Source organism: Micrasema longulum, unplaced genomic scaffold, assembly GCF_059751315.1.
Source record: "Micrasema longulum isolate JH-2025_06_02 unplaced genomic scaffold, ASM5975131v1 h1tg000092l, whole genome shotgun sequence".
In the NCBI taxonomy this organism is placed as follows: Eukaryota; Metazoa; Arthropoda; class Insecta; order Trichoptera; family Brachycentridae; genus Micrasema; species Micrasema longulum.
Genome location: NW_028277298.1, coordinates 4,678 through 18,366, shown reverse-complemented (window position 1 = coordinate 18,366; position 13,689 = coordinate 4,678). Strand labels below are relative to the sequence as shown.

The following is a 13,689-nucleotide window of genomic DNA, read 5'->3' as shown; positions in this document are numbered from 1 at the left end:
ACAAATTCACTTCAAAGCCTATCAATTAAAAATACCAGATGTTTAAAGCATAAAAAATCACTAATGTCTCTTCTCTGTTTACCTCTCGCATACAGAATTGTGTTTTTTTATGAACAAGACGTACTTAACTCTGTATTTATAGAAAATATAATATTATATGGAATCCCGTGTGAATAGAGAACAATTGTTAAACGTCTGTAATCCCGTGTGTATAAAAAATGATCACGTGTCAAGGAGTTATAATTTATTGCAAGTCGGATATTTATTTATGAGTCATGTCTTGTATTTCGTATTTATAGTAGGTATGTTAATAGCAAGCAGTGGGCACGCGCTGATCTGCAGTCTGTAGCTGTAATAATGTGTGCTAAAACGGTATCTCACAACGTGAATAAAAATACAAGACTTATTGGATATTTTTATCGCGTTTATTGTGTTCTGGAAAGGGGGAGGGTAGGAAAGGAAGACATTTCATTATGGTGATAGAAATCCTCAGCGCTAGATTGATCAAGCTGAAGAATGCTTGCGAAAAGTGACGGTTCAGATTTATAGATCCGCTCAATGTTAATTCGTTAAAAACCGATAGTTTTTGTAGCCAAAGCTCTGTGGTTTTTGTTCGTATACTTGTAATGTATTTGTATTACTAAAAAAATCTATAAAATAAGCCAACTTTCGCAATAAAAACACTTTATACATCATTTCAAGTTTAATATAAACAATATTTACAAGAAAAAAAAACAGTTGTTCAAAAAAACAAAATTTAACACTAACATCTCAAATAATTTCAAATTGCCGGAAAGTACCAGTAATTGGATACCATATGTGTTTCCTTGCGCGCGGTAAAAATTGAAGCATTAAATTGTACGGTAAAGTTATATGAAAATTTATTTAAAAAATAATAAAAAAAATGTTGATAAAAACGAACTATTCTGAACGACGACACAGGTTCATATAAATTATAACTCAACCAATGATATGAGAGTTATGTAAGATTTCCGGTTTGCTTGCCGTCAATGGACCAATGGCCAGAACTGAACGAGAATAAGCGAAAGAGAAACTATAAACTATTATTAACTATTTCAGAAATTCAAAATTTAAAAAAAAATCATAGGGCTGATAAGACGATATATAAAATAAGAAAAAAAATAGTTTTAGTTGAATAGTCGATTAAGAAATGAAAAAAATCACAACTTCCTCATAACATAAGGGGGTTTGAACTGGGTGAAGAATTTATTTATTTATTAAATTTATACTTCCCCTTGTCCGTACCTTGTAGACGATGAGGGGGGGTTTAGAGCGACAGTGAAAGGGACATTGAAAGTTGTAAATGTAAATATTTGTTCGCGCTTTTCCTTACTGAAGTTGGTTAGTAGAGGAAGAATTATAATCAATTCGTTTAGTCTCTAAAACTGATTCGGGTAAGTGGTGGATGCTTTCAATGAACTTCCTCATTCCAGCAAAATTCCATGCATTGTATTTAGGCACAAAAAAAACATATTAAGCAAATAAAATATATAAATAAGTTTAAAATTAAATTAAATCAGCACTTAAAAAACAATAGAAAAATGACAGTTGTATAATATTACACAATCTAATGACACCTGTATTAAAGATAATTTTGTGTAAGTCTCTCTCTAAGCACAAGAGCTTATCTCTTTTTTGGAGAGGAACAGCAACAAAAGCGTAATATTGTATCGACGCTGGAAAGGAAAAGTTACTATGCAACTTTACAGAACAGCCAATAGATTAAAAATATATATATATATTAAAGAAAATAGTATTTAAAACATTTGTTAAAATTATATAGGAATCACGCTATAATAATTATGTATGATATTTTTTTATTGATAAAAAAAATAAAAAGATTAGTTGTCTATTCCGTATATACATGCCGCTTGGTAACTTTTTCCTTTTCAGCATCGATATAATACTTAAATACATATGTATTAACTGCAACAAATGTATTATACTGTGATAAATAAATAAATTAAACACGTGTTTTGCCTTTGTAAATTGACAATGCCGTTAATTAATATTTAATAAATAAATAATGATAAGTTACTCACGTACATATAATAAAGAACTGTCTTTGAAATATAGAAAAATAACAAATCGCACACAATGACACAATAATGGGTGTTCTGTGATGTAATTCACAACTGTAATTGGGCCTTCTGGCCTGTTGTTGTGCAAAAAATAAAATACATAAATAAAAATAAATTTTAAAAAATATATATATGAAAGAGGACCTAGTTTTTCTACATTGGTATTATAAACATGTAAGTGAAAATAAAAAAAAAACTAATGCATATTTCTTTAGATCTCTTTAGGTTTTTTCGATAATTTGAAGTTAAAGAATGATGGCAACTATATAGAAAAATAATTTGTGTTCGACAATAATTAGAATCGTAAGAAAGTAGAACTAATAATGTTTTAGTTACTTTTTGTATCTGGGAACATACGTGGGTTTTTATTAGCATTTTTTACCAACGATACTGAGTAAGTCTTGTATCGTGTTACAATAACCGCGGTTGAAAAACAATTCCTGCAGTATTGTATTTCAAAATGGATAGTTATTTATTTGATGGCAACGAACTAAATAACATTTGAATGAGTCACAGTAACAAACTCTCGTAATAATTCTCTCAAGTATGCAAATATGAAACGTGCGACGGATGACGGATAATTGTGTACTGAAAGATAAGTCGATGAATCTACAATGAGTATTGATGATTTTTGTAGATACTTATTGCTTAATAAAACTCTATTCTGATACAAATATCGAAATTCTTATTATTCTTAGAAGTGCGACCTGTGAAGATCTATTGCGACGGGTCCCCGTGAACAGTTCTCTCTCTCCGAGCCCAGGTCTATAAAGAGCCTGGCTACTGTGTGGAAGGCGAGAGTTTACATTTTGCTAAATCTTCCCCTCCAAGCCTAAAAGATAAAAATTCTTAGTTTGGTATGAATTTTTTTGACCACTAAGCGTTTATGTCTAAGCAGACCTGTTAGCTTGTGATGCCTTCGTTTCGTCGCCTCTGCTTATAGTGGTAGAATAAGGATGATATTACCATCCTCGTTTTACCACTATGCCTAGGCGTAACTATATACCAGGTTTATAAGTAAGGCCCATGAAAGAATATTCTAATGCTAATTACTTGGGCACCTTCGATATGAGAGAACTTTGTAAATGTGAATCAAAATTATTATAAATTCATAATCGGCTATGTCCTAATGCATAATTTATAGATCGTATAGTGCCGTGGGGTTTCAGAGTAAGTTACCCTCCCAACAAAATGAGGACATACGTTAATTAAGATGATTTACGAGCATAATGACCTTTGTATTGAGGAGGCAAAAAGATTTAACGCACTGAAATATTAATAATATTAAACAAAAAATCTTTTATTACATTTTTTTTATGGTTTGTGCTAAATTCGCTTTAAATATATTTGCATTTGCAAAGGTTTATCGGCTCTCAATACTATTATGTTACCGTCATTGGAACTGATGTAAATAATTTGTGATTTTATACAGAAAAATGTACTAATATAATAAAATTGCATTCAAAAACATTATGGTACGACCGCGAGTTAATGGATGCTAGTATCTATCTAGTCGGTACAATACACCGGGAAAATTTCTTGCTTATTATATCAGTGGGGGGTTCCCCAGTGAGAGATATTGGGTACCGAATCCCACAGCTCAGTTCTACAATAGAACGTCAGCGAGTCCCTTTATGAAGCAAAACAGCAAACAGCAAACTTTCCTTTGGCAGAAGTATAACTGGCGTTCAGCCGAGCCGCATAACTTGTATCGGTTTCAGGTCCACAAAGGAAGAGATATTTTCACGGCACAATCGTCACACATAGAGGGGCACACTGGGGACGGGGCCGACTTCAGTGCGAATACAAGAGGCGGTCCTTTGATATTCTCACATCAAAGGATTTGTTCTACACGCAGTGGTTCTCAAATCAAACGATTCGATACGAACGAAACAACACATTGTATTGTGTGTACTGCATCTATTCCCGAACCAAAAAAATATGTGAGCATCGCTGCTTACAAAATCTAATCGTATATCAAAATTGCACTGCATTCGGTAGCTTGGTAAAAAAAACCCAGTTGTACAAGAATTTTTGATTATCATTCATCGTAAACGATAATCTACAAAACGTTAATGTCCTTATGTAAATAATATTCAATGCATTATAAAATTCAATGTTCATTTATCTATTTTCGAAGAAAATTATTCACTCAAAAGAGATTCGGAGTCAAAAGTAGATTTCGCTTCTCGCTAGACTTATTTTCATGGAAAACTGTTGGTATGGAACCATCCGATTTGATCTACGAAGTCGCTGGAGTTACCTTCATAAATTTACTCGTGAAAAAATCAGTCGAAGAACACATCATATATTTTAAAGAAAGACGTCAGTAGATAAAGCTGAAGAATCGTTTGCATTGCTTAGACAATTTTAATATCAGGGAACAATTACTAATTCATTAATAATAATAATAATAATGTTTGGATAATTGAAAAGTGAAAATCACCTCAAGGGCGCTGTACAATAAATAAATATCCCAACACGTCTTGCTGCTACAGAGCGCATGGACGGTTGGGATTCTAGTTCCTCTTCTCCAATTATGATATATATGAGCTAGATAACAGAACGTCTTGCAGCTACAGAGCGCATGGACAATAAGAAATCTAGCCCCTATTTACATTTTTATTTTCAAATGTTTTATTTGAAAATGAAGTTTAGAGTTTAAGTGATATTTTAAAAACGAAATAAAAAGCAAATTTATAAAATTAGAATTTAGATAACAACAAGTCTTGCAGCTACTGAGCGCATGGACGGTTGAAATTTCTAGACCCCATTTTCTAAATTTAGATATTTGATAGTTGATAACATTTAACTCATTCATTTAGCACAACTACTAATTAATTCACTTAGTTCGGCACTAATTCGGACTTCGATTCGATTAAATTTAGTAATCGAACGCATTCGAATGAATCATCTCTTATTTAAATGCCACAAAAAACGATCGATTAATTTCAATAATTGAAATTAAACTCGAAAAGGTTGGAAATGCATGTCGGTTGGCGATGGCAGTAACCAGTACCCAGTAACCGCACATTATGGCATACGGAATAATAGTACGTAGCTGTAGAAGGCCTTGTATGAATGTAGTCCTGCAGGGCGCGGTGTGTGGAGCGGTGGAGTGGTGGAGTAGATCTGCCACTCTCCCGCTCTCTGCGCCTGTTCTCTGTACCCGGCCGACCGGCCCCTTTACCCGCGGACCCACGGACAGATAGCGGAGATGATGAAACATCAAAGGGGGCGCCGCAGCCGATACACAGGCGATTATTGTTGTCTCCGGGCGGTAGGATTTATTTGAGATGAAACAAAAATGTCTTTTGATGCTCTTCTCGCATCCAGCATCCACCCTACAAATACAAATGAAAAGGCAACATCTTCGCGCGAAATAAAGAGCGTTCGCTAGAAAACAGCGTGGCAGAGAACATTCTCGAGAATGTATAAGAATAAGAGTTCATTAAAAATATCATAGTTCACATACTACGGTACATTATCTGATTTTCGATCCGCATATTCATTGAAGTACAAATCGAAAACTAATAATTCAATCAATATCAATAATATGCGAACCTAGTGAACTACACAAACCTACTTAGCCCGTCTCGCCTTCGATCGGTGAAATAGTATTATGTTCGGAAGATAAAGCTTAAAAATCCTCAGCAAAAAAACATTAAGTAGGCGCAAATTTCTTACCGCTTGATTATAGCCTACTATTGTTTGAAAAAATATGCTTTTGGCGAAGGTAGCCATTGCTCTGTAGTATCTATGTACTATGTACGAGTAATACCTAATCAGCAATCATCATTACTGCTAATCGGAAACGGCATTAGTGTTCGATCAATGTACAAAAATAATCGCTAAAAACTATTTCCACCGTTTTATCTCCGCCGTCGAGTGGGTAGTCGAGATAATCACGCTGATTGAAAATGGATCAGAGTCGAGTGCGCCGAATGGCAGAAACAGCCGCTATGTGGCAACAGATTGATTACGACCGCTGACGGGGCGATACAAAAGGGAGATCAAAGGCGCCGAGAGGCGCTGCCACCGCGCCCCGGAGCCCTAAACCAGCGAACTAGTTACCTCTTACTGCCATTACTGGTCACAGTGGTTACTGCCACCGGTTACCAGTCTCCGGTCTCTTCTAGAAGGAGCTGCACGAAATATGCGGCTGGAATGTCTTGTGCAATTGGTATGCGTTCCGCGCGGGATAAAAATACTCGGCACTGGTGTTATTTATTCACAGCTTCCGCGGACCGTTGAGCCGTTTTTCTAGTTAATTGTTTGGAATAGAAATGTAATAATACGAGACAGCTGAAACAGGCGTGATATCCGTAACGTAATAATTTAGATTGCTGATGAATACCGCGGTACGCGGTACTGTAGACTTAACACATTGGAACTTGGGCAGATTTATAATAAAAAGAAACGTTCACTGAATATTACAAACAACTGGTAACATAAAAAAGGTTTTTTACACACGTCGCTTAATCCTTATCAATAGTAATAGTAAAGTGGGCGTTTGTTACCGAATGAAACTTCGGCACTGAGGTAAAGCGAAATGATTTACGAAGTTTGAAATCGAGTGTTCGGCAAACACCATTATTACAATTAAATAAACTCATCGTAAAAGCCGAATTTGTTCTACAAATGCGCTAGAGAGCGAAAGAATAGAGGTGAATATACAAAACCTCGGCTAATCGATTAGCTCGCTCAGATACCATCAGGCGAACCTCAGCTGTTAAGGCCGTTGAATCTCGTTATTGTGCAACGCATTTTAGAAGAAAAAGTAAGTTGTATAGTATTACGACAGCGAAGAACAATAGACACGTGTACGCATAATTGGTGTGCCCGCATCTACGAGATTTATGATATTTTATTGTCTGGCGGTTGATGTGGGTTGAGAATTTGAGAGGCAGGCGGTGTTACTCGATACGACAAACGAAACTCTGAACCTAATAAAAATAAAAACATTTTATTACCGGCGAGATCTCGAAAGACAATCAGAGTTAGTTTGTATTACAAAAAAGACAAATAATCTGTATGTATAAATTATGTTTCAAATAACTTAGTATTGGAGGTCTCATTGTCCGACCACCGCTACCGATACAGGGGAGATTAATGGACGCGGAAAAAGGTAATGATGTCAAACGAGTGATCGCATCACGATACTAAAATAAGTTGCCCGATGGGAATGAAATAAAGGTATCCCGATGAACATTCGAGAAATGAATGTTCGCGGGTAATTCCTATCCGCCGTTCGAATCTCAATAGGTGACAATAAAATCCGATTTCACGGGATAGTCGTTTGGGTGGGCTCCAGAAGTGAGGGGGAGACTAAATATAGCGAGGACGGTAGGTACGAGGTACCCGGTGCGGCGCCGCTGTGTTGACAGACTGTATTTCCGTCCTCGGCAGCTGTTTGTCCTCCATCTCTCTCTCCAGAGCCGAAGAGACATCAGCCATGGTTTAAAGAACTCGGGTTTTATCAACAAAATTGTATTTAAAGATATTGCGTGTCTTTCAAATCTGTACACAACATACGCAGATTCGATTAGCAGCAACTGTTGTGGTATTTACAATACATAAACAGTTGCAGTCATTCCCATTACAGATTACCATCAAGATCAGCTATAATGTGTTTGCTGCCGTCTGCTTTCTTGACCTTCAAAGGGTAATAAAGTAAGAGTATTAGTATGCTGAATTCGGCAGTTTTTCTATTATGTCCACGATTAAGTCGGTACAGAAATGTGACGTACCGCTCGAGTAATAATGCGGTACCGCTCATGGAGATGACACATACCAAAAGCGTTGGAAATTTTTGATCGGCGTGACCTTCACTCTGCTTGCGGCCATTACTTTTTTTTGACAACGCACGTAGGTATAATTCTTTTTTTTAGTAATATAAATAAAAAACACTGCAATCTCATAAATATAAATACCAACGTTTTACGGAAATAAGTACAAAGGCATATTAAAAATAATTTCAACTAGGCTAGTACGGATGTTTTGCAAAAAACTGAAGCTAACTTCGTGTTTGAAAATCCTACTTCAATCTTTGTGCGTATAGGCGGCTCTAAACGCGGTAGCGCGCGCTTTATTGCTGTGAGATCTATCTACATTTAAAATTAAATAAGTGAATGCTAGTTTGTTGAATTAGAATGAAATGGGATAGTTCTGCCGCGCCGGGCTATGATTAACCGAAATATTGAATAGTTATTTAAATAAGGCACACAGATATTTTATTTGGTAAAATTTTAAGACTAATTTGCAAATCTAACTAGCCACGCTACCTTCGGGTAAAGACTGTAAGTGTTACACATAATATTATACGCTGTATGAACTGAGTATTTATCTCTGTTCCGCCAAATATTTACTACTAGCACCTCGTCCGTTCGTACCCGCCTTGTAATTATTACAAGAACGCCAATTAATCATGGTTTCCTTTGATCATGCGAAATATATACTTATGTACGTGTTATGGACATGGAGTGGAAGTACATAAATACGACTATTCGAGAGAGATCTTATTCACAAATGTCAAGAATCTACCTAACTCTACCCTATCCGCGTGCCAAACCGAATAAGTTTATTATTTTAAAATAAATTTCTGGATGTACTGCTTCTTTTGTAGAAACTAATAATTGTTTTTATCTATCGGTTGTTCAGGTCATCCAGAACAATGCAAAAGTTGCATTATTTAAAAAAAAAAAAAATATATATTTTTATTTGAAAATTTATTTATAAACCCTTACGGATTATTACATTAATTTTACATAAAATAATATATACATTTTTCATTTATACTCTGTTGTTCAAAATAATATTTTTTACATCTTTTGAAAAGTTTGTCTGAGTCTTTTGTTTAGTTTTGTCTGGTAGTTTATTGTATAATTTCAGTCCCTGGTTCATTAGTCTTGATTGTCCTTGTCTTGTTTTAGAAAGTTGTATTTGGTATTTGTCTGATATTCTCGTATTATGTCCATGTTGACTACAATTTTTTACAAGTTTTAGTTCTTCGTCTACAATTACATTAGTGGCTAATTTATGGATACATTTTAATGATTCTAGTTGAAAGAGTTCAGTTATATTTAATTGCTTAGTTTGTTTAAAAAGTTCTCTAGTTGCAGTTAAATAGGGAAGGTCATATACTAACTTTAATATTTTATTTTGTTGTCTTTGTAGTCTGTTTATGTCATTTTGATATCCTGCTCCCCATAGTAGTTGCGTATGAACGTATCATTACTGACTTCATGTATAATTAAACATTTGTATAAGATAATCGGCATATTACTAAAATAACAACACATTTTATTACTGAAATGAAAACGTATTTCATCATCATTCTCCTTTTCGCATCCTGTGGTGCAAAAGACACTGCATTTGTTAAGACAAATACATCATTACGTCATGTGTTACATGAAGGTGGGGTGATCGTCTTACGATTCGGGCGTCAGTCCAGGAATAATGAAATATTGCAGTTAGAAATAAAATCAATATTTCACTAGGATCGAACTCAGGACCTCAAGAATAGTAGAACGCTCCAACTACCGAGAGCAGCCATCGAGCGGAAAACTCGTTCAGAGTTCTGGTTGTATTTCACACACATAACTGAATTCTTCAACGGAGACAAAGTATTTAGTAATAATTAATGTAATCCTCAATGCCAATGCTTTAGACCGAACTGTGCATTTCAGTGTAAAATGATCGTTTTTAACAACTTTTGGAACAATCGTAAACGATGACGTTGCGTCAGTGGAAGTAAAAAATAATAATTGGACTCTCGGCACTGGTATTGTGGCTGTGCTACTGGCTACTTGCTACTGGTACTGAGCGTTCTGGTCACGCTCGACCAACCACTTTTGATGTTCGGGAGCAAGAAACAAATGCCGGCTGAGAGACAGATTCTCTCAGAACAGTTCGTCATTTAATACTCTTCGAGAACCAGCTGTCGTTTCAAACTGTTCTTTGGTCTTCTCGATACGCGCAATTTACTAAATTGGATATATTATATCCTTAGGATAAATAATTACACAAGAAACAAAATAACAGTCTTAGTCTAAAATAACTTAGCAGCCATAAGTAAAAAGAGTAATTAGTAATGATTATTACCGTTGGTTTCTGAAGTGTCTTCTTATTATATACAAAGTATTAAAACGCGTAATATTTTTTCTCCGTGAAAAAAGCGGGCAAAAAATGATATATGTTAGATCCACCCTGGACGAGTTGCTTTTGACTTGTAAAAAGTACTAAAGTAAAAATGCTGAAAAGGAAATCGAGTGGAGATAAGTCCGCCTCGTTGTTAAGTGGTTGGCGCGTTTGCCTACCATTAATGGTGTCTTGGGTTCGATTCCTGGTAGAGTGAAAGTGAAATATTGATATTAAAGGTTGTTTAAACTGCAATATATCGCTGTTTCTGGACGGATAGCGTGAGACTGATCACCTTACCTTCATGTAACAGATGAAATACGCTGCATTTGGTTTACCAACGCAGTACCTTATGCACCACTGGGTGCGGTAATGGGAATGATGATGAATAATTTTGAAAAACATAACTTGAAATTACATGCATAATGTTTTTGCTTAAAAATCTAGAAATGAAAAATAACGACATTGGCAAATTTACGAGTCCAATAAGTTGAGTGTCAAAGAGCAAGAAGTCGAATAGGCCAATGACTCCAGCATTCTCCCTGGGGGAGTCCCTAGTACCTGGTACATGGTACACGGACTACACGGTACGACGCGACGGTACATAGGCCGTCGAGATATTCTGAAGTGTGTGTGTCACGAGCGAGAGGGAGAGAGAGATCTTGGCTGCCACTTTACCGTGCCATGTCATATAAAACAAAAGCTATCTTTGTTCCAAAGTGTAGAAGAAATGGTGGGTGAACTCGCGGCTCCGAGCTAATACTAACTAATCTTCAAACAGTTCTTATAACGTTGTTCATGTTCCAGCCGCATATCACGGAATGTTAGTTGGAAGTTGGAAGCTGTGATTGAAACCGAGATAACGACCTTCCACAAAAAATATTAAGCTTTTAAAACACTAATACAACATTGCGTGTGGATAGGCGAGTTATTTTGGGCAAAAATGAGATAAGGAGCAGGATTTTCTTTCTAAAATGGTTGTTTCGATGTGGGTTTGAGGTGAAGTGACAGCAATATTTCTAATTTCTACGAGACTAAAGAAAGCTCGAAGTAAAATATTTTTTTGCCTAAATATTTAATCCTGAAAGGTTTTTGGCCGTCAAAGCGTACGGGTCGATAAGGTCGAGTGGTCTCGAGAGTCTGCATATTTACCGAGAATTCTAAAACGAGCTTAGGATTTCTTATGGTTGATCTAGATTCAATGACAGAACAAAAGGGGTCCCCATAAATATTCATGGTCTCGGCGCGTATTGTATGTCAACTCAAGGATAATTAACCGTCTTTACTGTAGGTATTTGAAGCGTAACTCTCGCAGTAAAGTAAACCAACAATGAAAATTGTAGATTGGTTATGCAACATTAATGTCTCAGTTGAGTTTATGGCATACACGGCGCCAGTACCGAGTACCGCATTCCCTGTTCACTGGCGACCCGCAGCATTCTGACTTCGTCTGGGACGGGACTACTTCAGTGAAGATTAATATTCCAATCTTTACTTAGTCCTTTTCGTACTCTTTCTGACATCAACTCAACTAGCGTAAATCATTTATTGTTTAGTTGCATCAAAACAACACTCTACTACTTCTAATGTTTTCTATTTTTGGCTATGTATTCCAAGTTCCAAACGACCTTGCCAAGGCTACGACACGGTGTTTTTGTGCAAACATATCGAACAATTCATTATATACATATTTTAAACTAGCAGTAAGTAGTAAGTTTTAAGATACACGTAAACTGAAATATCATTCAGCAAACGTATTATGTTCCAGTACATCTAAAATAATGCTTTACGAGTAAATAGATTTTGTGTAATAAAAATGAAAAGCATTCATTTAATGATCATGAATGTGCTTTAGATAAACAAATACAATGAAAATGTTTCTATAAACAAATGAAATCCCTTTGAATGTTCCAGGAAGTGAGTTTACCATTACCTACCACTAGGTCTGCATTCTGCAGGCAGAGTAGCCAGTAACCGGCCGGTCTAAATCTATCTACCCTCGGATTGTTTTCCAACCAATCAGGTTTGCTTTATGATGTACCATTAAATGTTTAACTGGAATGACTATCGATTCATCGCAGACGCTACAAGCTTTACATTTACATTACAGGGACTGTGAAACATGTTTAATTAGGTATTACAATCTGCCTGGAGAATGGACCGACGAGATACGAGGATAGCACTATTACCTGAAAACTGTTTGTATCCATTCCGGAACTTGGTCCGCCACCAGCGCACGAGGTGGGCGGCCATGGGCGGCTCGAGGCTGCCGGCGGGGGCGCTTTCCAGGACCTCGTACCACGTCATGCGCCGCCCATCCACCCCCCTTCGGCTTAGCACGCCGGCCCTTCGCGGGAACCCTATGGTCCCGGCTCGCCGCAAGAGGGCTGCTCTCGCCGCGACCTTCGCGCGTCACAAAGCCGACGCGGGTTCGAGTGCCTCCCCCGCTCGTCTGCACATCACGATGTGGCCCTACGTATTGAGAATGAGCGGCGAGTGTCGGATGCGGTGGAGTGGAGTCTCGGGGAGCGGAGAAGAGTCGCGACCTTCTCGCTCGCTCTCTCCGGCCGCGTATTTATTTCTTCTCGGTTCAAAGCGATGCCGCCAAAACGCTCTCTCGTAGGCCCCTCGCGCGGCAAACCCGCGGCTGGTGGCTGATAGATCTCCGGGCCTTACGACTTCCTGTTACGGGATCGGCGCGAGTGATCTCGGAAACTCTCGATATAACGAAGAAAACTAATTGGAAAAACCCACTTATAACAAACTTTTAACACAACTATCTGTCACCTATTTACGTCAAAACTATTCGTGGACAAGAATGTCGATGTTATTATTCTCAAGACTGAATTGACGCTAGCGCGGACAGAAAACACAGTTTATAGAACGTAAACACAGCACTAATTCACTCGGATGTTTCACGGGGATTATAGATAAATATTCCACAGGTCGGCCACTTTAGAGACGAATAATAGTAATCGCTGACCCAAATAAGTTTGGTAATGTTATGAAGTAAAATCCCGCGCGCCTGACAGCGCTGCACTACAAGGCGACACGCAACGCACGCTCCGCGGTTAGCTGAAGACTGAAGCGGGAAGCGGAGCGGCAGTGGCGCTGAGCGCTACGCTCGGCCGCCTGGCCGCCTGGCCGCCTAGCGGACTCGCCGCTTGCCGCCCGGCACACACAGCACTAAACACAACATAGTTTACAGTGACGTGCGAATCCATTACCATTACCAATAAATAAATAGGATCTAAACCCTTTTCCGTTTTATAAATCGCCAGTCATATTAGCTCATTGCAGCTGAAGTGAACTACTGACATTTTAAAGGTGTGGTGAACTCACTGCTTATATTAAATTTCTGCAATCAGTATAATCCAAAAACCTTTTTATTCTAGTTCTTATTTACAAAACATACATGTTAATTGAAAACATTGAAACAGTTTAGTAA

The 13,689-nt window shown here is 37.3% G+C and overlaps 1 protein-coding gene across 1 annotated transcript in view; it reads right to left on the bottom strand.

The window, feature by feature from the left end:
* nkd (NKD inhibitor of WNT signaling pathway naked cuticle) overlaps window positions 1-13,400 on the bottom strand; it is a 59,116-nt gene extending 45,716 nt beyond the window's left edge. Inside the window, exon 1 of the mRNA XM_088235148.1 lies at window positions 12,431-13,400. Within this exon, the coding sequence (XP_088091274.1) occupies window positions 12,431-12,548 (118 nt within the window). The 5' untranslated portion in view covers window positions 12,549-13,400. The remainder of the gene's footprint in view (window positions 1-12,430) is intronic.
* Window positions 13,401-13,689: the final 289 nt, after the last annotated feature.